General features: G+C 46.6%; 2 protein-coding genes and 1 long non-coding RNA gene across 21 annotated transcripts in view; 1 reads left to right on the forward strand and 2 right to left on the reverse strand.

Annotated features, from left to right (window-relative positions):
- LOC124516133 (nuclear body protein SP140-like protein) overlaps positions 1–149 on the reverse strand; it is a 100493-nt gene extending 100344 nt beyond the window's left edge. For 2 of the 3 annotated variants that reach the window (XR_006962986.1, XM_047085314.1), the window contains exon 1: positions 21–149. Coding sequence is in view for 2 of the 3 variants with exons in the window: in XM_047085314.1 (XP_046941270.1) it covers positions 21–52 (32 nt within the window). In the remaining variant the exon portion in view is untranslated. The remainder of the gene's footprint in view (positions 1–20) is intronic. The other variant, XM_047085313.1, reaches the window with a different exon arrangement.
- Positions 150–255: 106 nt separating this feature from the next.
- On the forward strand, positions 256–26827 carry LOC124516056 (uncharacterized). 3 transcript variants are annotated; one of them, XR_006962974.1, is made up of 3 exons: positions 256–525; positions 726–1899; positions 26360–26827. It is a non-coding gene; the product is annotated as an uncharacterized LOC124516056 (long non-coding RNA). The 3 variants fall into 3 exon arrangements; XR_006962973.1 differs by lacking the exon at positions 26360–26827 and adding an exon at positions 12537–12715; XR_006962972.1 differs by lacking the exon at positions 26360–26827 and adding an exon at positions 9685–10166.
- The window catches only part of SP140 (SP140 nuclear body protein), a 65811-nt gene continuing 50041 nt past the window's right edge, over positions 11098–26867 (reverse strand). For 12 of the 15 annotated variants that reach the window (XM_047085205.1, XM_047085197.1, XM_047085206.1 and 9 more), the window contains 10 exons: positions 23710–23784; positions 22379–22483; positions 20113–20300; positions 19034–19081; positions 16183–16224; positions 13877–13992; positions 13069–13174; positions 12687–12764; positions 12333–12476; positions 11098–11552 (listed from right to left, as the gene is read on the reverse strand). In XM_047085205.1, the coding sequence (XP_046941161.1) occupies positions 11445–11552; positions 12333–12476; positions 12687–12764; positions 13069–13174; positions 13877–13992; positions 16183–16224; positions 19034–19081; positions 20113–20300; positions 22379–22483; positions 23710–23784 (1010 nt within the window). In that variant the 3' untranslated portion in view covers positions 11098–11444. The other 3 variants (XM_047085196.1, XM_047085203.1, XM_047085207.1) reach the window with 3 other exon arrangements.

Here is a 26867-nt window from a genome sequence, read left to right on the forward strand (position 1 = left end):
GGAGGGAGATGAAGACTAACCTGGTGCTGAGGTCGCTGCCCCCATCAGCCATCTTTCCGCCCTGGGCCCCGCCTGGGCCCTGCCTGGGCCTCAAGTGTGGCCTCCGAACCCTCCAGTTGGCGTGGCCCGGGTCAGGGTAGCTGCTGAGCCTAGAGCAGGAAGTTTGTGAATTGACTCACGCAGAGGCAGCTCCGCCCAAAAGGGGAAAAGGGAAGTGAAAGTATCTCTCAGTTGCTGGGCAGACAGACTTGTGGCAGCAGGAACAAAGGAGTGACAGTCAGGGCCTGGAGGAGCAGGGCCAGCCCCCCGGGGGGGGGGGCACTTCGGTGTGCAAAGACACGGAAATATCTATGTGTCCATAAGTGTTTCTGTCCTTCTATCTAAGGTTTCTGAGGGTAATAGGGGTGGGGAGAGGGGAGCTGTGTGTTTGCCACCTTCCCCTCGCCAACGAGGCTGTGGGGGGACAGAGGGAGAGACAGAAACTTAAAATCTCCCTTCCTGCGGGAGAGCCCGGACCCCGACCAGGTAAGGTCCCAGCATGGGAACACAGGGCTGGAGAGAGCACAAATGCTCAGCACCATAAACCCGGGGGAATGTGCTTAGTGTTCCTGGAACTCAGTCAGACGTAAGGGAGAAATCAGCAAGGCTGCAGCCAAGGTGATGACGGTGGCTAATATCTCAGGTGCAAAGGTTTAAGGTGCCCCCAACTTCTGAATTGCATCCAGGGAGAAGGAGATACGTGGAGAGAAGTCGCTGGAATGCTGACCGGCACAGGCTTCCCTTGGATGCAGATGGAGATTGGAACCGAGATGATCTGGAAGCAAATACATGGGCAGGCGAGCCCCGTTGGGAGGGTGACCCTCTGCCTCCGAGTCCTGTCTGTTCACAGATTTCTCATTCGGATTTGGAGTCATCATTCCACAAAGCGTGAGACTTAATTACATTTGAAACTGCAGGGGAAAGAGGTTTCTACCCTCTTTCCGTGGATGTTCTGTCTTCCCCGCAGAGGGGTGAACATCAGTCTGGTTGGGATTCCAGGATGCTTCTAAGGACGTCTTTAACCACGAGCAGGGTCTCTGTGTGCGCCAGGTGCTGCACGCGTGTGGATCTCGTCCCCTCTCCCTCTCTCACTCACTCTCAGGGGTACAAGGACTAGTAAGTTGAGCTACTGTTGGGCACAACTGTCCTCTGCTTCTTGCCTCCATAGGACATGTGGCCCAGACAAGGCCTGACACAGACGACACGACTTTTCTAGAGTCCCCTGTCTCTGTCCCTGGGCAGCAGGCTGACCCAGGCGACCACTGTGCCGGGTGTTGGCATAAACGTGCCAGCTTTTCCGTGGCTCTGCTTAGGGTCGCTGAGATGAGCACTTGGAATAGAGGCCACCGAGCAGCTAGCCAGTGGGGTAGGGAGATCCACAGGTGGCCCTCGGGGGGCTGACAGTGACACCTGGGGCTGGTCCTGGCCTGGAAGGAGGGAAGGGGCTGCCCCTGTGGGGCCAGGGGGAGCTGGACACGCATCACCTCTGTAAGAGTAGCAGTGGCTCCTGAGGAATCTGGAGGCCTCTGTAAAGAAAGCAAAGTTTCTGTGATCCAGAAAAAGCCAGACCCGCCAGGTTAGGATAGGGACAGGACCAGCTTGAGGAGCAGATTTCACTCCTGAAAATCCTCCTGGACTCATTTGAAGGAAACAAGGAAGCGCCTGGGGCACTTTCTGCAGCTTCAAGGAACACTGCCACCAGGGCCACCGTCACTGTTCCGGAAGTAGCACAAGTGCTCGACCTGGAGGCCTGGAAAGCCGGAGAAGCCAACACTGAGGAGGAACCACAGGGCAAAGAAGCCACCAAGGGGACGGGCTCAGTAAGTGTCACCAGGAGCAGATTCTGTTCAGACTTTGAAGGTGGGTCCAAGTCTCCAATCTGGGAGACCCCTGTGGGGACCAGAGGTTTGTCGCTGGGAACTCAAGGTGGGGAAGAAGGGGTAGGTCAGGAAGAAGGGGCAGCAGCAGGGGCAGTGGCTGCTGGGGCAAGGGGCTCAACACCCTTGGTACCTCTGTGTATGTAGAAATGGAGGGGGAGCCAGTGCCTGGGACCTATGGCCCTACTCCAATGTCCCTGGAAGGGACATCCATCAGCGGGACTCACCCCTGCCCCTCCCTCCTTTCTGGGGTGACTCTCTGGTGGAAGGGGTGAGTCTGCTCCTTGTTGGGTCTCCCCGGGCTCATCATGCCTGGAGAGGCCAGAGCTCTGTTGGCTTTTCCAAAGTCAAGTGCACAGGGACAGGAGCTTGGGGGGCTGTGGGAGGTTGGGGGTGTGTATGATTGATTGGAGCAGCCTGAGGCTGAATATGTGTGGATAAGCTCAATTTGGGGGTTTGGTTTTAGGGACCCCTTTTTTGCTACACACTAAGCCACCACCCCCAGGGTAGCTTTTATCAGGATGAAAGCTGGTATTTTGAACCCCGTCTGCTTCACTTTTGTATCTGTCTGTTGGTTTGGAATGCAGGTGAGGGAAAGGGACGCACTTTGGAGGGGCCCACTAACACCCTAAATTTGGGTCCAGCATATGGGCATACATCTCTTTCCATGAGTTCTTGTCTACCTGTGCCCGGGATGGGTAGAGAGGCTGGGAGTCCTACCCCCTTGCAATTGCATGGTCACGATACGGTTATCACATGTGGGTTCGGTGGGCATTTGGTGACAGTATTACAGTTTTGAGGGACCAGGGTGGGGTGGTGCCCCTTCTCCTTCTAAGCAGAATCTCAGCGACCGGGCAGGCGTTGGTTGACCTGAAGCTGCAAAGTTGGCACAAAGCCAGAGGGATTGCTGGGGGTGGAAATGTGAGGATTTCTGTAGGGAAGAGAGTAAATCCTTGGAGGAGGGGCTGGGAAGGAAATGGTTAAGGGGTGAGTGGAGGGAGGGAGAGAACCATTGGGCAATTTGGGAAAAGCCATCCGGGCCACTTTCTGGAGGTCTGCACTCCCCTCTAGTGGTCACGCTTGGTATCACAGCCTCCTGAGAACTGGCTTCTGTTGCCGGTTCAGAGAAACTGAAACCAAAAATCCCTCTGGTAACTATCGAAACCCCTGGAAATTAGTCGTAGCAGCTCCATCATTTCTTTCCAAATAAAGGCTAACTAACTTAAGGATGGGATTCTGAGATCATTTTGATATTTGGCAGTTCAAGCACACACAAACAAGCTTATAGCCTGGACGGAGAGGTCTAGGGCACATCTGCTTACCATTATCTGGAGGTGAAGGGAAGGGAGCCTGCCTTACCAACAGGAGCTCTTGTTAGAGATTGTTGTGGTTGGGGAGACCTTGGGCATTCCCGGGGCACCTGTGCCCAGGGCTGAGAAAGTCCTGCACAAAGGATAAGGTTGTCCTTCTCAGACCGTCAGCTGTAACAGTCCTGGCCCAGGAGAAACCCAAATAGAGTCTAATGAGCTCTCCCCTGGATCAAGTCCTGTGCTTTTTCCCTGCCTGGGGCATGTGCTTCCTCACACGTACAAGTGCTGTGCCCGTGAAACGGGCTGGCATCCTGGCGGGTCCAGCACTAGTACACAAGGACCACGTGGCTCCGGCCAAGTCCTAAAGTGGCCCCGGGAACACATCGGCGTGGCCCTGAAGCTCCACCAGCCTCTGCTGGGCATCCTTTGTCTCACCTTAGAATGAGGTTTGCGGGTGGGTTGCAAAGCTGCACAGTTTTTCAGGACCAGGTGGCCACCAGGGTCTCCAGGTACAATGGTTTATAGGCAAGACCACAACCAGCATAGTCGCACCGATTTCTCAAGACAATGACACTGAAGCTGAAAACATACCTCTCTCATTGGACTCTGGTCCATTATCCTGGGGCATAAAGGGTATACGGGGAAAGTTCCCGGGAGATCGGATGCCATTTCTGCAACTTCTTCCACCATTTGAGAATGGCCAGTGTCAGTCTACAAGGTGACACCCTCCCCTCCATAGAGAAAGGAGACCTCTCTGCCCTTTCATCAGTATGGGGGCCCCATAGGCATTCCACCAAAAGCCTATGGGACCCCCTCCCTTGAATAATTCTAGGGAGCAGGGGTGGGGGTGAGTGGGGCGGGGAGGGGACTTCAGCCTCCTAAATGTGGAGCCATGGTGAGTGAGGGGCTCACATATATATCCAAGAGCCTGGATTGTGTCCTCACTGCACAGCGTGCTTGAACAGGTTGGGCCTGGATTTCCCACTTGCCATCAGACAAAGGTACAACGTAGGAAACCAGGGCCCGTCTGTATTTCCTGAACAGACACAAAGTAAAGACATCAGCTCCTCCTGTAGGGCACTTCAGGCCACAGGCAGTGACACAAGATTTTGCAAAAACTCCTAAGAGCAGGCATGTGCAAAGGCACACAGAGTGCATATGCCATGGGCTCTATCACTATTCCCAGGGACCCTGAGGAGAGGTCACAGACACCAGACAAGCCAGGGGCCACGTCATTTAAAAAAATTTTCATGTTTATTTATTTTTGAGAGAGACAGACAGACAGAGCATGAGCAGGGGAGGGGCAGAGAGAAGGGGAGACACAGTATCCGAAGCAGGCTCCAGGCTCTGAGCTGTCAGCACAGGGCCCAATGTGGGGCTCGAACCCACGAACCACAAGACAATGACCTGAACCGAAGTCGGCCGCTTAACCGACTGAGCCACCCAGGTGCCCCAGGCCATGTCATTTTATAGCTAAGACTTGTGCTCCTGAGATCTCAAGGCCGGGGTCCTGCCTCTCCCACGACCACCCCCCCCCCACATCCAGACACAGGCAGCTGTAGATGGGCCGTTGGAGGTGGCGGGATGGAACGTGGTCCTCCCTACCTCCCCAGCAGCTCTGCCAGAATGCGGTGGAAGATGTAAGACAAGTGTCTCAGCTCCCTGAACGCTCCCCACTCTCGTTTCCAGTAAAGATGTAGGTGAGATTACCACGATGGGGATCGAGAATGCATTGTTGGGTATGAACCAGTGTAGACTCTTTCCATCCCCCACACCATGGGTTCCGGGGGCAAACCTGAGTGAAGATTGGTGGGGGAGAAAAGTCCCAGACTTGATGGCATGTAGGAATCAGTCGTTTCAGGTCAGATGAAAACAATCTCAGGCCTATCGGTCCGAGTAGCAGTACCAGCTGAAGGTTTGATAAGTACCTGATGGATATGGTTCCGCACAACCTCCTGCGTCCAGGCTGGGTCTAGATTTACTAAACGGGCCGCTGACTGGCACCTCTCGCTGGGATCAGAACGTGCTCAGCTCGTCTTAGCAGGCCACTCACGTGGCCAGGCTCAGGCTGCACACCCTGCCTCCTCTTTGGGCACAGCTCAGACTGGTTTCACTCAGTCCCGGGCATCAACCAGTGGTTTGGGGAGGGTCTAGACACAGAAATTTGGGGTTCCTCTCTGTGACTTTCTCTTTTCCAGCCTTTCCCCCTCACCACCCAGAAAACTTAGTGGCCCTGGGCTTCTTCCCTGGCTTTGCTACCCAGAGGGAAGGTGTGAGCTTTCTACCAAAGTTTTGCCCTCCCCCCCTCCATGCAAGACTGGCCTGGCTACTCTCAGGGCCCAGTGCTAATAAACGGTAAACATCTCGTATTGGCCGTTTCCTCCTGAGTTTCGAATTCCCTCCAAAGTCCGTCTGCTTTGGCTTACTTTTCAGTTGTTTTTTAGATGTTGTCCAGAGCGTCTAGCAGTTTTCTAGAAGAGGCTGGTTGGTTAGGAGCTCTCGCCCTTGGTCCTAAGCAGTAGACCAGCCCTGCCCACCCCCGGGGCCCAGCCCTGCTTCTGGGGACATCAGTGGTTTCAGTGCCCGCTAAGCCCCCTGCTCACCCTAGGGGACAAGATCCTATGCTCAGTACATCGAACAGAAAGCACCCGTCTGTCAGGTAAGGCACAGTCAGATCTATGCAATCGTGCACTTCTGTGCCCGCGGGAACACGAATGCTCACCCACTTAGGGTGGGCTTGTTCACTAAACAAAATGACAGAGCAAACGATGTGCCTGGAAGGACAAACACGGATTATTCTAGAATTTCAGTTGGAGTTAATACTTACAAACCTGTACAGATAAGGCCTACAACTTGTTGCCCAGAAGCCCAAGACTCTTTTTCCTTTGTTAAAAGAGGAGACGGAGCCATCTGTATCGAGCCTGGTTTTTGTTTCAAGGTCTTACTTTTATGAAGCCCTGTCTTTCCAAGGAATCGGGTCCACAGCCCGCCCCCTGCCTCCCTCCCGCACAAACTCCCCATGCACAAACTAGGGAAGGAAGAGCCCCCGACTGGGTGTGTGTGAGTGAGCGTTTGGCCTGATAGGAAACCCGGCCAGGTAGTTCGGTCCCCAGGGCTCTGATCTCGAGCCTTGTGAAACCTCCCCACCCGGTTTACGCGGAGAGAGCTGGAGAAAGCCCTAGAGCTGATGCCCAGAGGAGCTGCCCTGGGAAGCTCAGGCTGAGAGGTCCTTACCAAGAGCCCCAAGTCCTCCTGTAGCTCCCAGGGACACAGGCACACAGCCCTCCCCCTGGAAGGTCACAGCCGAGCTCCCTAGCGTCTCGGCAAACAGCCCCCAACTGAATCCAAGTAAACCAGACTGATGGGATGATAGGCTTAGTGCCCTTCGTTGCCCTTGGCTGTCCTGAGGGTGGGGTGGACGCCTTCCCTTCAAGCATGAAGACCAACTCAGCCTTTCTCTGCACAGCACAGGGCAGCGGGAACTCAGTCAACCTGCTCCCTTTGGTTCCGGGACCTCAGCCCTTCTGACTGACCTTGCACTGCCCCATCCACTGTTAGACACCAGGGCCTACCTCGGAGGGTCTGTTGGTCAGGCCTGATTTCCTTGGCCATCCGGCCTGTTCCCCCACCTTCCTAACAGCACCCAGTTTCCTCTGGGGAGACGACCTCTCCCCTTCGCGTGCGGGAGCAGAGGGACTGCTGTTCAATAGCTGGCCCCCGAGCAAGCCGGGCCAGCCAGGAGCTTTGGGGAGTCAGACTCTTGAGAGAAGTTTGCTAAGGAGTTTAAAAAAAAAAAAAAGACGGAAAACATTCATTCCATGGTGGCTCCTTGACAAGGAGCACAACAACGGTTGAGTTGTTCCTGGTGCACAATTCCTGGATCTGCTCTGCTACACTGCCCTGGTTCTGGGGCCATTGGCGAGCTCTGCACCCAGCCTTCCCACCCTTGCTTGAGCCACTGGGCATCTGTTTAAACAGGGTCTTTTTGTCTCACCGAGGTAAAGCCAGTCTCACTGGCAAGGAGCCCCAGCTGACACAAGGACGTTTGTGGGTGATTTACTTACTGTTCTCAGGATCAGGCACTTCCTAGGAGCACAGTAACTATTAACTCATTCATCCTCACGACCCAGCGAGCTAGGTACTAGCTTCTCCATTTCACACAAGGCGCTAGTGCAGAGGGGAGGTAGGTCGCGTGCCCAGGGACGCACCGCCGCTCGTGAGGAGCTGGGACTCCACCTCCTATGCTGGCTTCGCGGCCGGTGTTCTCAAACGCTAGGCTCTGGTAGAAGAGCCAACTGCAACTGAGGCTTGATGAAAAATAACAGCTGGGATAGGGATGACACAGAACTGTACTTACCAACATGTAGCAATGCTCATTATGTACTATGAAGTGAAATACATTGATTAGAACACATTTTATTGTCAAGATGGTGTAAGCACTGTTACCCTCCCAGCTTGCACTCCGCCCCTCTGCATTACAAAGCCTAGAATAATTTTCATCAAATTGGCAACCATGGGTATTCTTCTTCCCCGGAGAGGCCTACCAAGCATTGTGCTTCTTAGTGGTAGAAGATGGCTTGGAGCTTTGGAGGGGATATCCTGATATGCCCCTGACCGTTGAACCCCTGAGAGCTTACCTGTATGTCATGTCTCTGAATTCTTAGTAGGGTTTCTCTCTCACCATCTGGGACACATGTGACTCGACAAGGCTTTCAGAACACCCAACACTTTTTGCTGTTCAGGTCCAGTTAGCATACTGTCACTGTGATGGTTAATTTTGTGTCCACTTGACTGGACCATGGGGGTCCCTGATTAAACATTATTTCTGGGTACTTTACTGAGGATGTTTCTGGATAAGATCAGCATTAAAAAAATTTTTTTTTAAATGTTTATTTAGTTTTGAGAGAGAGACAGAGTGTGAGTGAGGGAGGGGCAGAGAGAGGGAGACATAGAATCCGAAACAGGCTCCAGGCTCTGAGCGGTCACACAGAACCCGACTCGGGCTCGAACTCAATGAACCGTGCGATCATGACCTGAGCTGAAGTCGGACACTTAACCAGCTGAGCTACCCAGGCACCCTGAGACCAACATTTTAATCAGTGGACTCAGCAAAGTAGATTGCCCTCCCTAGCATGGGTGGACACCATCCATGCTGTTAAGGGCCTGGATAGTGGGAGAAAAGGGGAGAAACGGAAATTCATTCTCTTCCTGCCTGCTTAGTTGAGCTTTCCTCTTGGATTTCTGACTCTCTTGGACTGAGATTTACACTCTCTGCTCCCCTGGTTCTTGGGCCTTCAGACTTGGGCTAGAATGACACCTCATCTTTACTGGGTCTCTGGCTCACAGATGGCATATCGTGGAGATTGTCTGCATCGATAAGTATGTAAGCCAATTCCACATAATAAATCCCTGTATATATAAATGTATGGTTCTGTTTCCAAAACTATTGGTTCTGTTTCTCTAGAGAACCCTGATTAATACAGTCAACAATATAGCGGATTGATGTACTGTATTGTGGTGTCAGGATAGACTAGGTTCCTTCAGACTATATTGTAACAGAGGCCAGGAGAATTCACACTGTCCTGGGGCAGGACAGTAAATGTGTACACCTGTCCAGTCCATGGGAACATGAACTGCTTCCGATCCTATTTCCTACTAGATATTTTAAAAGCACATTTTCCATATTAACAGTTGCACAGCACATACCATAGGCCATGCTACTCTGCTCTAAAAGAGCACGTCTAGCACAGCAGCTAGTTGTTTCTAGTAGCCATGAACCAAGTAGCTTCTGTGGAGACCAGCCCAAATATAGTGGTAATGAGGACCCAATAGCTGCCTCCTTTAAATCTTTGCAGGTGGCACTAATCTCTGTCATTCTCCGGCCCAGGAATATGACATTGCTTTTGACTATTTTCACCATAGGGAATTTCAGTTTCAGGGCCTTCCACTGGGCTTTTCTTAAGACAGTGATTATTATTTCACGGGATGCTTTGTAGGTTAAAGAACCGGTTCATCCAACTTCCATGTGTATCCTGATTATACCCTCAGGAAGTGGGGCGGCTTCATGGATTGAGTGGACCCATTGTGACATGGATATTACCTGACTTCCATACACTTTACTCAACAGGGACCATGATGGTGCTTTATGAGCCTAGAGTAGCATCGAATTCAGATGCTATATTCAACAACCTTTGAAACGCCTATATATGTTCCTTTATAGGACATATGGTTTCTAGAATAAAAGACCGTTGGTCCTTTTGGTGAAGAACTGAGGAAATCACTATGTGTACATTTGCAAAGTTCTTTTTTTATAAAACCTGCCTTCATTTCCCTCAGCATGTTTGGGGTCCAAGAATTGACTCAGGTCTGGAAACTGGGCAAGGGATCTTGACCTTCCATTGAGTCAGCTGAACTCAGCTCTCTGATCATCTATTTTTAATCTCCAATCTTTTTTGAAGGTATATATGAAGCAATATCCTTGTCGGCTGCCCATTTGTCTTGCCTATAAGAACACCACGTCTTGTAAGCTATCTCCAGAGACATCCACGGACCAGGCCCCACGGCTGTCATTCTAACCTTGCTGCGCATTACAGAACTTGTGTTGTCGTGCTCTGACAGTTAAATGCTACCCCTGATTTTGTTATCCAATCATTTCCGTTGCTGGAATACAGTTCTGAGCAACATTCCCACATCATTCTGACCTACAGAGGACAGCCCCTGCTGAGCATCTCAAGGATGCTGTTGCCCCCTTAGCAGTGTGTTCTTTATCACCTTGGTAAGTCAGTGTCTCTGAGGCCTCCTGAGGAACAGTTACCTGTAGGTGGTTTTTCCAGCTGGAGAGAATAAAGCCATGCCAATTTCATTAGGCTTTTGAATTTCGCTTTTCCATAATCTGCCCTACCAAGCCCGGTATCTCTACTTCTGTTTCATCCAGGTGTACCCTGGCTTATAGCAAGCCTCTGCGAGCCACCCAGGAGCATATTAGAATCATCACCTCTGGCCCTTGCCAGGCTAATTAAGTTCTGTGGCACGGGAGAGCGTGACTGCATCAACAATTCTCCTCCTTCCAGTTTCCTATTCCCTTTCTTCATTCAGGACCCACTCCCACACACAATCCCCTGGCACCTGCTGGTATATGTTGGCCCAGTCCTCCAGCTGCACTGGAGTAGAACCCTCTCTTCATCTCGCAGGCCCACTCAGCATACTCCCAGTTAGGTCATGCTGAGGCTACTCTGCATAGCTTTCATTCAGGCAAGAGGTGGGCTGGTAGGGGTCTGTCTCCAAAGCAGGGGCAGGAGTTCTCTTCTGCAGGCCCTGCGGGCTCAGAGGGATCTGGAGTTCAGAGCTCTCCTGTACATCTATCTAGAGAGTTTCGGGGCTTCACTCCTTCTTTATTGGTGCCCTAACTTTGGCATAGGAGGCCACCCTGAGCTTAGAATTCAGGCTTCTCTGAAATTCTGCCCTTCTGAAAATCAGGGCCAGGCCTTCCTTACTGTCTACTTTCCAGCTGCAGGGATGGGGGTGATTTTGGTTTAGGTGATTAATAGCTTTAAGCCTGTCTTTTACTCTTGTCAACATATTAGTGGCACTTACCAACAGCCTTCAAAACCCCACACTTGTTTCAGTTACTATCTCTCCTTCTGTAAATGTCAGATAATTGTTCCAGCGAATATGCCTCTCCCCCTATAGCCCATCCAGTTTCCTACAGGTGAAAGTTTTGGCAATGGCACGGTTGTAACACCTCAGGCACTGTCAACATTCCACTTGTCACCATCTGACTAGACAGTGACCTAACATCAGAACCCCATCCTCAAGTCCTGCTTGCTAGAACCAATACCTTAAGTTGGGTTCCTTGGGAGCAGAGCCCGAGATAAAGTCTCTTGAGTAAGTGATTTATTATGAGAATTTTCTCAGAAGAAGAGGGGTGAGCGAAGCAGGATAGCATGGTAGGAAAAGCCAAGCATGGATTGGTACCAGCTGGAGACTAGCTCCAGCCTGATCTCGTGGGAAGTGAAGGGATACGGATCACTACAGGTTGGTTCCACCTTGGGGCTGGAAGCCGGCCCCCACGCCCAAGAGGTGTAATCTCCAGGTGAAGTTGGCATTGGCAGAGGGTGGTACTTTGGGGAAGAGTGTCATCAGCAGCCAACCCTCACAGCAGCTGGGACATGAAAGTTCTGCCCAAAAAGGAGATTTTCCAGGGTGTCAACAGCCTCCACTACACCAGTGAACTCCTCTCATTTGCTTCCTCAATAGAAAACACTTCCTTGAATTTCTTCTCGAACTCTGCCTCCAGTCTAAGTCCCATTAGGCCAAAGTCATTGTACTGAAAAATAAATCATAAAGACAAAAATAGCGATACTCATTATCAGTGTTATTGGACACCTTGCAATCAAAAATGTTTAGGACCTTGTTTTAAACACCTAAGTTACATTAACCAGGTGAAGCTTAAAAATTCAAGCAGCCAAGAACAACTTGTTTCCTATGTGCATGATTATTTCTGATTAAATAGACAGAAGTGAGAAATCACTGCCATACTTGGGACTCTGACGTATGTGGGTGGTTTGGGTTGTTTATTTCAGTGAGACTTAGGAAAGCCATCTATGTCCTTTGAAACCATCAAAGAGCACAGTCTAAGTACAATGAGCCATCCTGCTTCCCTGAAACTTCTAGTCCTCTCTGGTAACCCCTGTAAACTACATGCTCCATTCACATGCAAGAAGTCTAGAATTGGGGTTTCTAAGAGGTTGAGTTGATCTGGGGAGAGATAAGAAGGGTGATATAACTTTAAGATGCCATTCTCTCCTCCTTGGATTTGGAGCAGGTGGGACTCCACTGCTCTCTATGGGCAGCGGTCACCTTTCAGGAGGGGAATGAGCTCTCAGGGGCCTGGGGTTCTGGTTGCAGAAATACCTTCTGACTCACTACTACTCTGCCGTGGTGAGCTTAAGTCCTGAAATGGAAAAGTCACTCATGTCCAGAGCCCTTTCTTGTGCAGGCTTGTCATAGGGTGAGGGAAATGTAAAATTTTCCAGGCACCAGAAAATGAGGGCAGAGTGAGTCAGTGGAAAGAAAATGAAATGGAGGCAGAGAGAGCGCCTCTTACCTTGTAAGATGCCCTGTGGTTCCGAAAGATGAGGCGCATGTCCTGCACAAACTCCTCTACTCTAGGGTAGCCTTGTTTATTTAGCTTCTTCTTGATTTTGTCCAACCACATGGGTTCCTTTAGGTTTTGAGACACCTCTTTAATCTGGTGGGGGAAAAAATATCAATGGGAGAGTTATTGGCATTGTTCAATGTCTGTCTCCAGTGGATTTCCTGTACTCCAGCAGAGATGCAAGACAAAGAAAATGGCGGCTCATGCTCTCCCTCTCATGGGATTCAGATCACAGATCCCCCCTGTGTGAAAGTCACTGAACGTCACAGTGGCCTGTAATCATAGTTGGTTGCTGTTACTTACATAATAATAGTATGGAATCTTCGAAAAAAAGGAGCTCTCTGAATGGCAATAGACCTTCAAGAGGAGGAACTCACATTTCTGCAAAAGAAGGCGGCTGTGAATTCACAGCAGTTTGGAGACATTGAGCCCATTCACATGCCCAGGCAGAGGCATGACTTAACACTGTCTTCTGGAACTTTCCCCAAACACGTTTGGCTTTCAGAAACAGACATGTAATAGGTGAGTTATGTATTCTGCAATCCAGTTCTGGTATGATTTCAGCATGATCAAGACATGGCTTGGAAGAGAAGGCTCCCTCAGGCGCCCTTCCCCTCCCTCTAGACCTGTTGGACTTCTCGGTGTCAGGGAGAAGGAGAAGCCTTGGGCTTTGCACCCAGCTCACCAACTGCTCCTCTGGCTGCATCTGCCTCTCCAGGACCTCAGATTCCCCGTGACACTGCTGCCTTTCCAAAAACTCCATCCTGCAGAAGGTGCAACTCCACGGGTTCCTGAGAGGTCAGGCAAAAGTAAGCAGGGGCAAGGCCCCTGGAAACAGCCGCTGTGCCTACAGCTGCCATTGTCTTCCTTTTAGACATGGTTGATGGACACAGCTGGGAGATGAAGGGAATCCCTCTCAGAGCCTCCAGGACCCCCACGTGAAGCCTGAGCCCATGAGGATGGCAAAAGGGTGCCCATGACCCTTCTCCCATTGAGGGTGGCAGTAGGGGGCTCTGTGCATGGAGGGTGGGGTTAGGGTGAGTGGTGGGCCCTCCTTTCCCTATCTGAGCTGCTGGGAGCCCTGCCTGCTTTGTCTGAGTGTCAAAACTGAGCCTTAAGCCCTGGGGCCCAGGCTTCTATCAGCCTGTGGAGCCCATGGTAAAATGCACAAACCAGGCCATGTTTCCTGCCTTTCTGAAAAAGTGCAGAACACAAACAGCTGGTGTTCCCACCTCTATGAACAGGGCTCAGGGCTAGAAAATCTTCCCAAAGGGACAGTAACACTAGGTAGGCAAGGGGCCCAGCCACCAGCCTCAGCATCCCGGAGGGCAGCAAAGAACAGTATTTCCTCCTGCTGCCAGAGTCTTTAAACAGCCGGATCGTGCTGCTGGATGCCATACCTATGGCCCTGCTCCTTCTCTCTGCAGGGGGATTTCCTCCTATGGCAGGAGGAGGGGTTCCTAATCCAAGTGAGGGGACTTCGTCTCACAAACCTCTCAGTTTCCACTGGTGGGATGTGACAGTCCTCGTGAAAAGATCTTGAACAGGTGTCACAACAGAACAGCTTTCCTCCATCCCGGCACATCTCACACACATCGGAGTTTCCCGGCTAGAAGGAGAATCAACGTCGGCATCCCTAGTGAAACCCCGGCAGGCCACCACTATGGGAATCTAGAACTCACTGCCTTTGTGTGAACCTGCATGAACGTATCTATGCTTCTCCCTGAGGTGTGAAGGAGGAGTGGCATGGAGTGTAGACTTCAGAAGAAATCATGGTCTGCAGTGATGCCCAGGAGGAGGGGCCTGTGTATCAGACCAGAAAAAATTCTCCCTATAAAACCAGAGATCCTAACACAGGAAGACTAGTAGCAAAACAAGATGATTTTATAGGAATTGGAATAATATTGTTACCTTGCTGATAAAACAAGTTCCTGAAATAAAGTATTAAATGCATTTGCCTATACTGCAATGAAGAAATAGAATCATGGAAGGGCAGAATATTGAGAATGTAATAAGATGGAGTAAGCGCCTTAGTGTGGAAAGTGATAAAAGATGAAAAGACACTCATTAACCTTTATTGGGTCTTGTTTTTGGCTCATATTGGGTAAACGGGGTTCTAGCTATTTCTTTTGTTTTTTAAAATGACCCTATATGAGGAAGTGCTAGTCCCAATGAATGTCTAACCAAAAACTCCCATTCTGTGTCCCAGGGAATCCTCAAAGACACCTCCATCCGGGGTTGAGCCTGCTCTGGCATGGAGACATGGGGCCATTTTACTTCTCATCAGTGCAGACACTCATAGATTACAATCATCAACCTCGAGGAAGCAATGACCCTCTTTCCAGAAGAGCAAGGAAATAACAAATACAACAATGCTTAAGAATCTCCCACCCATATACTTTTTAACAGATACAGCTCTTTGTTTCTTAGTCCAGCTGCACATTAAAATCATCTGGGCATTAAAATACTAATGTCCTGGTCCCAACGCCAGAGATACTGGGTGGGCATAGCCATTGATAGTCTTTAATTATAAAACAGGTGATTTTGTGTATCAGAATCATTTGGGACTTTCAAACAATCCTAATGCCCAAGACGTAGCCCAGACTTATTAAGTCAGAATTTCCTACAGAGTGGAATCCAGGTAATATTATTTTTCAAAGGTCCTCGGGTGACTCAGTATGCAGCCCAAGGTGAGATTTAGCCTGAGCAAAGTCTGGTTATTGGGCATAGGGATATCATAAGTCAATGTTGAGTTGGCTCACAATGTCTACCCCTGGAAAGATTATGAACAGGGATGAGGGTCTCCATCCATCCCAAACAAGCCACCCAAACGCTGGACTCGAGAGCTGTTTAGATGATTGAAGACCCCCTCTGTTGGCCTAGGGTCAAAATCAGTGTGGATAAGATCTAAATCTTGTTAGGGGATTGCTTTGGAGGTAAAGTACATACAGAACTATTTGACTATCCCTCCTCTGTTGGATGGCCTGTGTCAGTATTACAGCTTATGGAAACCCTCTGTGAGTGCTGCCCCCGGAGTCGTGCAAAGGTGACTCTGCCTCAAATGTCTATTTCATTGCAATGAAAGGAATCAAAGCATGATTTAGCATAGAGAGTGTAGTCACCCACAATCCTGATGGACATTATAGCTGGCAGCCCTGTGGGACCACACTGTGATTGGTTGCATGGTGATGGTTTCAGTCCTAACCAGTTCAGCACCCTGGGGGCCCCCTTGAGACCGGATACATGGCCTCCATAAAGGGCCCACCTGCCTTGCATGCATTTCTCTGCAGGACTCACAACAAAGGTCTACCCCCTGGACTCACCAGCTTGGCCCAGCCTGTTCCTTCTGGCTGATCTCAGCTCTGCCTGCACCTTGGAGTGGCTGATTGGGATTTTCCATCTCCTTCACTATTGCCTTCTTTAAAATGCTGCTATTTTTTCAAATTTGCTCCTTACCCCTAATCTGCAGGTCAGCTCTGGCTCTTTCCACTTCAGCCCAGGTTCTAGAGGCCCCAGGGGACTGGAGCTCTGTCCTCTGAGCTCCCATACTCACTTTCAAAGGGAAATGAGGAAACAGGAAGGTTTTACTAAACAAACAGGAAAAGATGTATTCATGCAGAGACACCGAGTCCAGAATCATCTCCCTGGTGTGGGTGATACACCTTCTGTTCTCTGCTCATCACACAGCGACATGCCCCAACTGAGTGTGAGCACGCTTTAGTCAAATGCAGCAATGGCACAGATAGTGCACGGAGGGACAAGGCCTGGATTATTCTGGGGTTAGAGGCATAGTACTTACATAAGGGTTAACTAAGGTATTGTTGTGAGACTTTGGTATTATCTGTTGAAAAGAAAGAAAGATTGAATGACAATATTGAATGTGAGGATTGCATCCATCCCTTATTTAACAGCCATTTGTTGAGGAATTAAGCCACAGTCTACCCATTATTTCATACCTGGTTTTATGGACCTAGATATCTACTTGGAGAATAAAAAGTACCAAAATACCACTGTTGGGCCCAATGCAAGTTCAATTTCCTGGATTTCCTACCCAAGGTAGGCCTTTGTGAAGTCATGCAGGGAGTCTGGTCCTGGTTCCCACAGATGGAGTTGGAGAGACTCCACTGGTTCTCCTAATTTGAGGATCTCTCAGGCATTTTTCTCTACCTTAGAAAGTATCATCCCACTGGGAGGAGGTGTAATGAGAGAATCAGGCCGATAACTCATCACCAACAGCCCCCAGTGACCACAGGACCTAGAGTCCTGGAATCCATGGGAACGTCCCAGAGAATCCCACTGCCTTTCATAGTCCTCCTAGAACACAGCCCTAAAGACGAAATGTGCCCAAGGTCCCCAGTGCTGCAGCTTTTCTTCCAGAAGGTCACCCTCCTCTCTCCTCCTAAAAAGATGTCAGCTGGGTGACTTTTCAGAGGTAATTGACTATCACTCACTAGACTTACAATTCTTTTGCATATTCAGTAGAATGACCTGGCTTTCTTCCCTCTGGAATGCAGCTTTTATCTCCACCCAGGACAGAGTAGTCATAGACAAATGATCCATGGGACAGTGACCTGAGAAGTGGCCATGTCATTGCCCCTTTCTCTGTGTAACCTAAAATTTCTGTCCCCCTCCCCCTTGGTTAATCTTCCATGTTAGAATTTGAGGTTGAAACAATCCTCAAGGTCAGGAATATTATTTCAATCATCTCTAATGGCCATCGGGCATTTAGTATGGGTTTGATGATTATATGTTGAATGACTAAATAAATTGAATATTGCTTAACTTAAGAAAAGAGATTACTATCTCTTAAGAGATTGCTATCTCTTAAGAAATATTAGAATATGATATACTGGAGAAATATATTATTTTACAACACAGCAGCTGTCACCAAAGGGTATTAGTGACCCTTGTCAAGAGCCAATAAGCTATCACATGGTTTCAAGAGTAATACTTAAGTTTCCAGAAGCCAAGGGGCTCTATCAGCAAAAGTGGTTCTGAGACTCACAGAGGACTCATGGGAGTAATATTGGATCCTGAGATTTGCCACTTTGGGGAGTTCATGGGGAGACAAAATATACAGGCTTGTTGCTAAATAGTGCTGCACCCATGCATAAGGGTAGAACCTGTTGATAAGAAGTTGCAAGCTCACAGGGGTAATCTAATTGAGTAACTATTTTATGTTATTTTTTAAATTTTATTTTTATTTTACTTTTTAAGTAAGCTCTATGACCAACATGGGGCTTGAACTCACAATCCTGAGATCAAGAGTTGCATGCTCTGCCAACTGAGCCAGCCAGACACCCCTAACTAAGTCTTCACACCTGGGGAATGATATAGATGCTGGTCTTTAAAATACCAAAGAGGTCAAATAATAGTTTCCCTTTAGGGAATCCAGGGGATTAAATATCCCAAGGACCGAAAGTTCAAACAATCCAGAACATCAGATAATCACGTTCCCAGTGGAAGATGAAGACCCCTTGCCCAGCTATGCTTGACCTGCCTTAGAAGTCTGTGAAAGTCCCAGATGGCCACTCCTACCTGAAGTATCTAAGAATAACATGTCTCACCTCCCGCTCCTCACTAAGCTCTTATTCATACCCAATCTTGAAAAACCTTGTCTTGAATCTACACTGCACTTAACCTGTTTATTTGTTGTCTACATAGATTTCTTCCATTGAGAGAGAAGTCATTTTCTCAGATAGAAAGGAGATCTGTAGCTGAAAAGGTAGCATCAAAGTAAAAAATTTTTCAGATTGGCCCCTCCCATATGATACATCAATCTCCCAAAAACTTCCTTCCCAACAGCACTGTCTTCAAAAACGGCAAATAATTTCCCCTGAAAAGAATTGCATATGTATGTATGTAAATTTAAATGGAAGGTGAAAGGATATGAAATGGGTCAGAAAAGAAATATGCCTTTTGTTACCTGTCACGTGGAATAATACAGTTTCATATATGTCCCAGAGTAGACTGTCTACCAGAGAGGGGTCGTCTGAATCACCATGAACAAACTTGCTCCATCAGATTTCATTTAAGTTAGACAATAGTAACAATGATTTTTTTAGAATATGGGTTTGAGGGGCACCTGGGTGGCCTAGTCTGTTGAATGTCTGACTCTGGATTTCTACTTAAGTCATGATCCCAGGGTCGTGGGATCAAGCCCCACATCAGACTCCACACTGAGCGTGGAGACTGCTTGAGATTCTCTCCCTCTCTCCCTCTGCCTCTCTCCCCATCTCATGCTCTCTCTCTCTCTCTCTCTCTCTGTCTCTCTAAAAATAAAATAAATAAATAAAAGAGGTGCCTGGTGGCTCAGGCAGTTTAAGCGACCAACTCTTGATTTCAGCTCAGGTCATGATCTCATGGTTCATGGGATTGAGCCCTGCATTGGGCTTCACGCTGACAGCACAGAGCCTGCTTGGGATTCTTTCTCTCCCTCTCTCTCTGCCCCTCCTCTCTCTTTCTTTCTCTCTGTCCAAGTAAGTAAATAAACATTAAAAAAGCAGCAACTCTGAAGTCACATGCTCAAAAAGAAGGGTAGGGAGATGGAGGAAACCTAAGTATAATAACTCAACTGAGAACAGTATATAGTTGTACATAATAACAGCAGTTATGTGATGAGAACTTATAAAAAGTGACATAATAATCACCTTTCTTTTCCTGAAATATTTTCTTAGAGGATTATGTAGAAATCCTTTCTGAAAGATAAAAAGATCCAAGTATGTGGTTACATGTGATTCTGCTTTGTGAGTCTGGCATTTTCAGCCTCTTCCCATATATTTCTACCTGAGTGTCCCACTGTCAACTCAAAGCCAGGGTGGCTAAATGACAAACCATCTCCCTCTCTTCACCTGTACTTCTTCTAGAATTCTATCAATGGTAAAATTTCAAGCAATGGAAATATCATCTTTAGGACTTTTTTTTCTCATGTGCTTTTTTCCCCCAAATTTTAAGAGGTTTTCCTTCACAATCTCTTTGACACCTCCCATTTCCTTTCCATTCCTGCCAATGCCACTCATGCTGAGTCCATTGACCAGAGCAATTCAATCAACACACACTTATCCCATGCGTACTGGATATCAGATACTCTGGACAATCTTGGGAACACAAAGATGGGCAAACCCTAGAGGTGTCTAGAGAGAAAAAGGAAATACATGGAAAGATAATTATGAAACAGTGTAATAATGGTCTTGGTAGTGGGCTCATGGATCCCAGAGAGGGGATGGAAATCACTTCAAGGCGCCATGGTTGTCTAAAATACTGCTTTAAATATGTCATCTCACATCTCAGAAGAATTCACTGATTTTTCATTGTCTATATTATGAATTTAAACTCCTTAGGCTGATATTAAATCCCTCCATAAACAACTCTAATTGATGGATTATGCCTGTCATACACAACCTGTCTACCCCAACCCACAGAGCCACTTTAGTTGTAGTTCTGGTTTTCATGCCATTCTTTCTCTGGAGTAGCCTCTTTTCATTTGTATGACTGTACACTGTCTTCTTTCAGTGTATTACATGAAGTTGTCTACATGCACCTGAGTCACAGTAACCTCTCTCTCCTCTAAGCTCCAGCCCCTATCCAGGCAAAGCCCCCTTTCTGGCATTTGATGTGGCATTTTACAGAGGTTATGAATGTGGGGCATCTCTTCCTGGGTAAGTGAATAAACTCAGGGGCATCAGGTTTTATCTATAACTCAACAAAAACGTGGTGAGCAAATAATGACCATACAACATGGAAAGTCCATCTGCTCCGGTCCCTGGAATACCTCCATCAGCCATCGTAGAGGCCTCCTACCACAGCGCACACTCAGCTTCCAGTTCTTTGATCTTGCGTAGCCTCCTCTGATTTCAAACTCCCTGGGGGTGAACCATTTTCCATCCTCACTCTGTATAGATCTCACCAAGGATCCTCCTGTAAGACCAGGGTAAGTTGATTCTGAGCCCTCTATGTCTTCAGAACTCTGATGATGGGATCCTACCACAATGCATCTGGAGCCACCCAATTTGGGCTCCAGATGTGTAGCAGGAGAGTGTAACCTTCCTTTTCAGCCTTCAGACTCCCAAAATCTAGCCTGTAAGTCCCCTCAAAGGAGATTTCCTGCGTTGGGGCAATATTTTTTAAACCTCATGCAACAAGGTGATGATTACCATCAAAATCAATCTTTTATAAATATTTCAAAATCATCTACAAAGGAAAAGCAAGTGAACCTGAAGGGTGAGAGGATCTCAATTTGCTGGGGAAAGAGAACAGACCAGAGTCTCCAACAGCTCTTGGGGGCAATGTGGAAGCAGAACCTCAAGTTGAGACTGAGCTCAGAATGGTACCACCCAATATCTGTAGCCTTTGTTACAACATTTTTTATCCAATGTAATGGCATTATTAAGCAGATATTTTCCCATCCCCCAAATCACAGATAGCTGATAATAAAAATAATTAAGGAGGCACCTAGTGGCTCAGTTGGTTGAGCATCTGACTCTTGATCTTGGCTTAGGTCATGATCTCACAATTCATGGGTTCGAGCCCCACATTGGGCTCTGCACTGATGGTGCGGAGCCTGCTTGGATTTCTGTCTCTTGTTCTTTCTGCCCCTCGCCTGATTGTGCTCTCTCTAAATAAATAAAGTTAAAAAAATAATTGTGAAGTGTTACCCAGTGGAAAATTAAGCTATGCATAAAAGATAATCATATGCTAAAGAGCATTTCTCAGTCATTAGAAAAACACACATCAAAATCACAATGAGATACCACTCCACACCCACTGGGATGGTCGTAATAAAAAAAAAGTCAGACACTAACAAGTGGTGACAAGGAAGTAGAAAAATTGGTGCCCTCATACATCGCTGGTGGGAATATAAAATGGTGCAGTCACTGTGGAAAACATTTTGGTGCTTTCTCAATAAATTAAATATAGATTGACCGTACGAACCAGTGGTTGTACTCCTGGTCTATAACCAAAAGAACTGAAAACACTTGTTCACACAAAACTTTATACATGAATATTCAAAACAGCATTGGTCATAATAGCTAAAGAGTGGAAACAACCCAAAGTGATGAATGAATGATGTGTATGGTGTATTCACACCATGAAATGTATTATTTGGCAAAAAAAAAAAAAAAAAAAAAAACGAATACATACTATTACACAGATGAACCTTGAAAACATCATGCTAAAGTGAAAGAGCTCAGCCAGAAAAGAGCACATATTAAATAATTCTGTTTATATGAAATACCCAGAATAGGCCAATTTATTAAGCAGAAAATAGATCAGTGGCCGCTTAGGGCTTGACAGTGGGATGAACTGGGAACGTGTACTGACTGCAAATAGATATGACATTTGCTTTAGTCGGGGACAGACACAAATGTTCTGAGATTGGGTTGTGGTGATGGCTGAACAATCCTGGGAAAATGCAAACAAAGTTCAACACGGAACTGCATACGCTGGGTCGGAAACTGTACGATATGGGATTGTATCTCAGTTAAGCTATTTAAGTATTTTTGCATCAATTACATAAATTAATTCCTCAGAGCTACACTGTGAGGTAGGTTTTTAATTATTATCCCCCCTTTTAGATGAGAAACATTTCATCTAAAGCTCAGAAAGGTCCCACTCTCTACTCAGATAAATCAGGCCCTCCTGGTATAGGTGTGGCTGGGGTTCAGGCTTCCAATTCTAAATTCTGTGCTCTTTTCACCACATCAACACCTTGCCCTGGTGGTGATCATTCAGAAGGGAGAGAGGATATGAAGGTCGAGGTTGAGGGCTTCTCCCTTTTAATTCTGATTTACTTCTTTTTGGTTCTTTGGGCACCCCCATGGACACTTCGATGTGGGAGTGAGCACTTAATATGTATGATTTCTGAAGGTGTAAACATAGCATCTTAGGGATCCCTTCCTCCTTCCCTTGAGCCAAACTTCAGCCTCAATACCTTGACCTGTGCAATTGACATGGGTTGTTCACATACTGCAAATCAAAGTAGACCTGGAACCCACCTTGTTTCAGTTTCTTCTTATATAACATCCCCTTCACCTCACCACAGGTCACAGGAAGTATTTGAGAGCGAAAATCCACCATATGATCTGTGTGACTTCTTGACCCTGAAAGAGAAGATTTCTTCATTCTACTTCATTGTGCAAATCAACCTTGTTGATTTTGTTCCTATAAAGATATAGAGGTGCTTGCGGAGATCTATTCCACAAATGTCTAGAGTCAAAGTCTTTCTTCTACGTGATATTTTTGATACATAATGACAAAATGTCTACCTTTATCTTACCCCTCAAATCCAACACAAAACAGAATGCTTTTTCAGAGAAATCAGGCTTCAGGAAAACTGCCTTATTCTCAATCATTTCAACCTTGTTGGTTCTTCTATGACATTGAAACACACAACAGCTGCCATGTTCTGAAGGGAGCTGTCCAGACACACTATTTTACTGCAGTTAGGTAACCGGAGACAAAGTAGCAGACTGCACTAATGTCTTCTTGATTGAGATCTGACTGACTGAGCAGAGAGAGGGTAATGAATGACAGGCTAACCTAATGGAGATGACGTCTGCCTTCTAGTCTTGTTCTCTGCTTTGCTTCATTTCTCTCTCACATCAGCTTTCTCCATAGCTAAAAGAGGAGCTCAGGAAACTCTAGAATAATCTGCACACTGCATGAGGAAAGGCAGCTGGAGACCTGACTCCACAAAATCAGGGGTGAAAAGTCTTCAAATGAACTAACTCAAGGAGGATGTGTAGCTGATGCTGTCCTTCCAGCCAATGTTTTAGAGCCAAGATGGGAGGCGGGGGCCTGTCCATGGTCCAGTTTTGAGCCAGGTAGACTATCAGAACTGCAATGAACTGAGAGGGTTGGCCTAATTCACTCTCTTGCTTTACAGATGAAGAAACTGAGGCAAAAGAAGTCACGTGACAGGCCCAAGCCCACACAGTCAAAAGTAGAGAAAGACACAGACTACTACTGACCGCTACTCTTGGCTGGTGTGCAACCTGTGACTCTTGATGTAGCAAGAGAAGGATCAGCTAAATAATTTGTGGGTTGTATGGCAACAGACAATTTCCAGCTTGGAAGTTGTCAGTTCAGTGGGGACAGCATTCCTGTAGTGGCCCCTGGACCTGCAAGTCCTGGTCACCAAGTTACTTGTTTATGGGATTATCCTCTTTCTCTCCCTGACATAGTTTGAAAATGACTCAAATTGTATACATCTCTCAACAGCTACTAAAGCTGCAAAGCAGTTAGGGAAGTGGGTTTATTGCTAAAATCACAGAGCACAGGAAAATAGCTGTTTAGTTACTGAAGTTATTCCCCTTTTCTTCTTTACCTTTTGACCGGACTCTTTTCCGTGAGGCTCTGTCACCATGAGTTGAGTAAACAGGAGGTCTGCCTCTCTTTTTCCCTGAGAAAATAGAAAAATATAATCACTGAATGTATTGGTGCTTTCCAAAATTTCCATTTAAATATAACTTCCCCAAAGTCTGTCTAATGGATAAAGAAAAATACACAATCCCTAGTTTTAAGATACCAAGAATTAGATAGGTCATCTTATGTTCATCTTGTATTTTATTTGTCATATCTCACATTAGTAAAACAAACAAGTGAAATCAGCATTTCATTTATATCTCAAGCAACTATGTGTTAAGTGTTTAATAGGTGCCAATTGTACATCTACTAATTGACTTAGTCTTCTCAACAAACATATGAAATCAAGATGATGATCACTGCCATTAAAGAAACTAAAATATTCAGGGAAAATTGAGACAAAAACTACAAAATTAAGTGAAGGAATTTCAGGTTTTTTCTTGCAGAGAAATAGAAATGGAAGTTCTGTGAGGGAAACTCTACGGTGAGCTTCACAGGTGAGACACATGTTACACATCACCTTGAATGAAGTTATTTATACATCTGTGCTGAAAGCAATAGTAAATAGTAAACCAAAGGCTTTGTCCACCTGGGTTTTGACAAAGATATTAGAATCTAAGAAACTAACCAGAAGAAGGCTAACCTAAGAAGAATGGGTAGAATTGAGTCTTCTAAAATCTTAATTTCAAGCAGTTGTTAAGGATTGACCTGGTAGATGTTGCAGCAAGGAATGTTCTTCCTTTTGAAAGTTTTGGCTATGGATATACATCTCAGTGTTTTCTATCATGCAAATGTGGTTTATTTTCTCAGACAGAAGGATAAATTCCTTTTCTCCTCTCTGTGTTCAATGCCCTATCACCTGGTGGTACTGGGTTAGGTTATTTAGACCCCACAAGGAAATATTTTCTAGACTACCCTGTCCTAAGTGCTGTAAAATGTCAGCAGGTTACAAGCATATTAGACCAGCAAAGTAAAAAGAATCTTTCTTTCAATCAAACCTAAAATGGACCAGTTGCTTGGTTAGTAATTCCACTTTCTGGTCTTTAGCCTAAACAACTACTGAGAGGGTTTTCATCTCTTCAAGACCAAAATGGCCCCATGTACAAATATTGATAATTAGACCTTATCACAACATCAAACAAGCTATAGACTTGCAAGTTGGCTCTCTGTTTTAACTTCACCAAGATAATAGCAGTTCAAATGAGGGTCTACAAAGATTTATGAACTCAATCTATAAGAATCTTCTATAAGAAGGTGGAAGACTTGGGTAATACTAGCCATGGGGTAAGGATAACTACTAAAAAAAGGTGGAAATATGGTTCTCAAAAAGGCAGATTAATCTCTTTGCACCATCTTGCTTCCTCTCTCCAGAAAGTGGGGTCACCAGGTGATAGAAGGTCATCGACCCAGGTATGGTTCTCTAAGGGGCCCTCCTCGCCTCCTCTCCACCCAAGATGCCAAAGCAGTTATGGACTCTCTCTGCTGCTCTCCCTCATCCCTTTCCTGAAGGCCCATGCTCACAGCCCAGTAAGAAGAGATCCAGACAGCTTATTCTTGCCTCTCCTGTCAGTCAGGCTTGACACTCAAACTCTAATCACAGTCTTGAACAATCCAACAAATAAAAAGTTCTTTCTTGCTCTCTGTCTCTCGCTGGTTACATCTTTCCTGGAACTAGTGGCTTTGTTAGATTTACCTTTCATCAAACCTGTAAGGCCTAATATTTTTAGGGAGAAAAAGGAAATACATTGAAGTCCATTCTAGTCTGTGGAGCTTTTGGCATAAGGAGATTTGGATCTTAAAACCAACTAATTCATAATACAGCAGCACTATTGTGTTTTACTTTGAAAACAGACTGACTAAGCAAGACAGGATGTAACTATTTTTTGTGTTCCCAGTTTGTAATACCCGTTTAATAATAAAATCCCCCACCACAAACTCTAATATGGCAGTCAGAATATAATTTAAGGTTATTTTTTTTAATTGTTATGCTTGGTATTAATTAATCTCTAATAGTAAGTGGGACAGAATTTTAAATTTTTTCCTGCTTTCCCAAAGTTTTAGAAGAAGTTTCAATAGCTGGGAACAGTTCACTAAGTGCTAATGGGGGTAACTAACTGTCCCAGTCTACCCAGGACTAAGGGGTATCCAGGATTCAGGATTTTCAGTGGCAAAACTGGGACTCTCCTGGGCAAACCAGGGTGAGTTGATGGTCTCAGTTTCAAGCTATTCACAGAGGCAATGCACCAAACCACCTATGTGACCATACAAAGTATTGGGGGAACAGGTTACCCCAGCTCTGGCTCTTCACTCACATCCAGGCAGCAGAAGAAGGCCTACATTTCTCTCCCAAGAAGTCAAGCAGTGGCACCAGACCACACTGAGAAGCTGATGAAAGAATCTTGTGGAGGAAAGAGCTAGTGACTGTGTACCCTGCATTCCCAATGTTATCTCAGAGCTGCCTCTGTCACGTGAGACACTTCCATATTCTTATCTCTCTTCTCTCATCCGTCCCCCCTAATCATGGAGGGGCCCAAACCAGCAGCTCTTGACTGGGGGGGCAGAGCGAGGAGAGAATGTGAGAAGAATCTGACCATGCCACTTCTGCACTGCAGGTGCCCCAGACCAACGTTTGCTCAGGCTGAAGGAGGGGAAGCACTTTGACATGGAGAAAACATTGACGTTTTAATGTAGCACAGAAAGGATTCTCAACTAATGGAAAGAGAATTTCACTCTTGGGACAAGGAAAAAGAACGCCATCAGGCATGCCCAAGACAAGAAAAACTCATCCAGAAGGTAGACTTGAAAGAACAGTGAGAAAATGAACTTGCTTTCCATTTGTAATTTACCAAGTCTGGCCATTTTCATAAGCCAATGATGTAAGGTAAAGAAGTTTCCATGAAAAGCAGATAAAACTCAAGAAAAAGATTTTAGGTCCTGGGCAAATAAAAACTATAATATAAATGCAAGCAATTTATAACCTTGGCTCCAAATGGGTTTGTTTGCTTTCTAGATTTCATAGCTTCCAATTTGACTGGTAATGTTGGCTAGTGAAAAATTAAGGAGGATCTATGTTCCTCAAAACCTTAGCAAAATTCTCATTTGCCCCTGAGGCCAAGTGTA

Source organism: Lynx rufus, unplaced genomic scaffold (assembly GCF_022079265.1).
Source record: "Lynx rufus isolate CCGP_SWC_20201006 ecotype Redwood Valley unplaced genomic scaffold, mLynRuf1.p SCAF_2, whole genome shotgun sequence".
NCBI classification, from domain to species: Eukaryota; Metazoa; Chordata; class Mammalia; order Carnivora; family Felidae; genus Lynx; species Lynx rufus.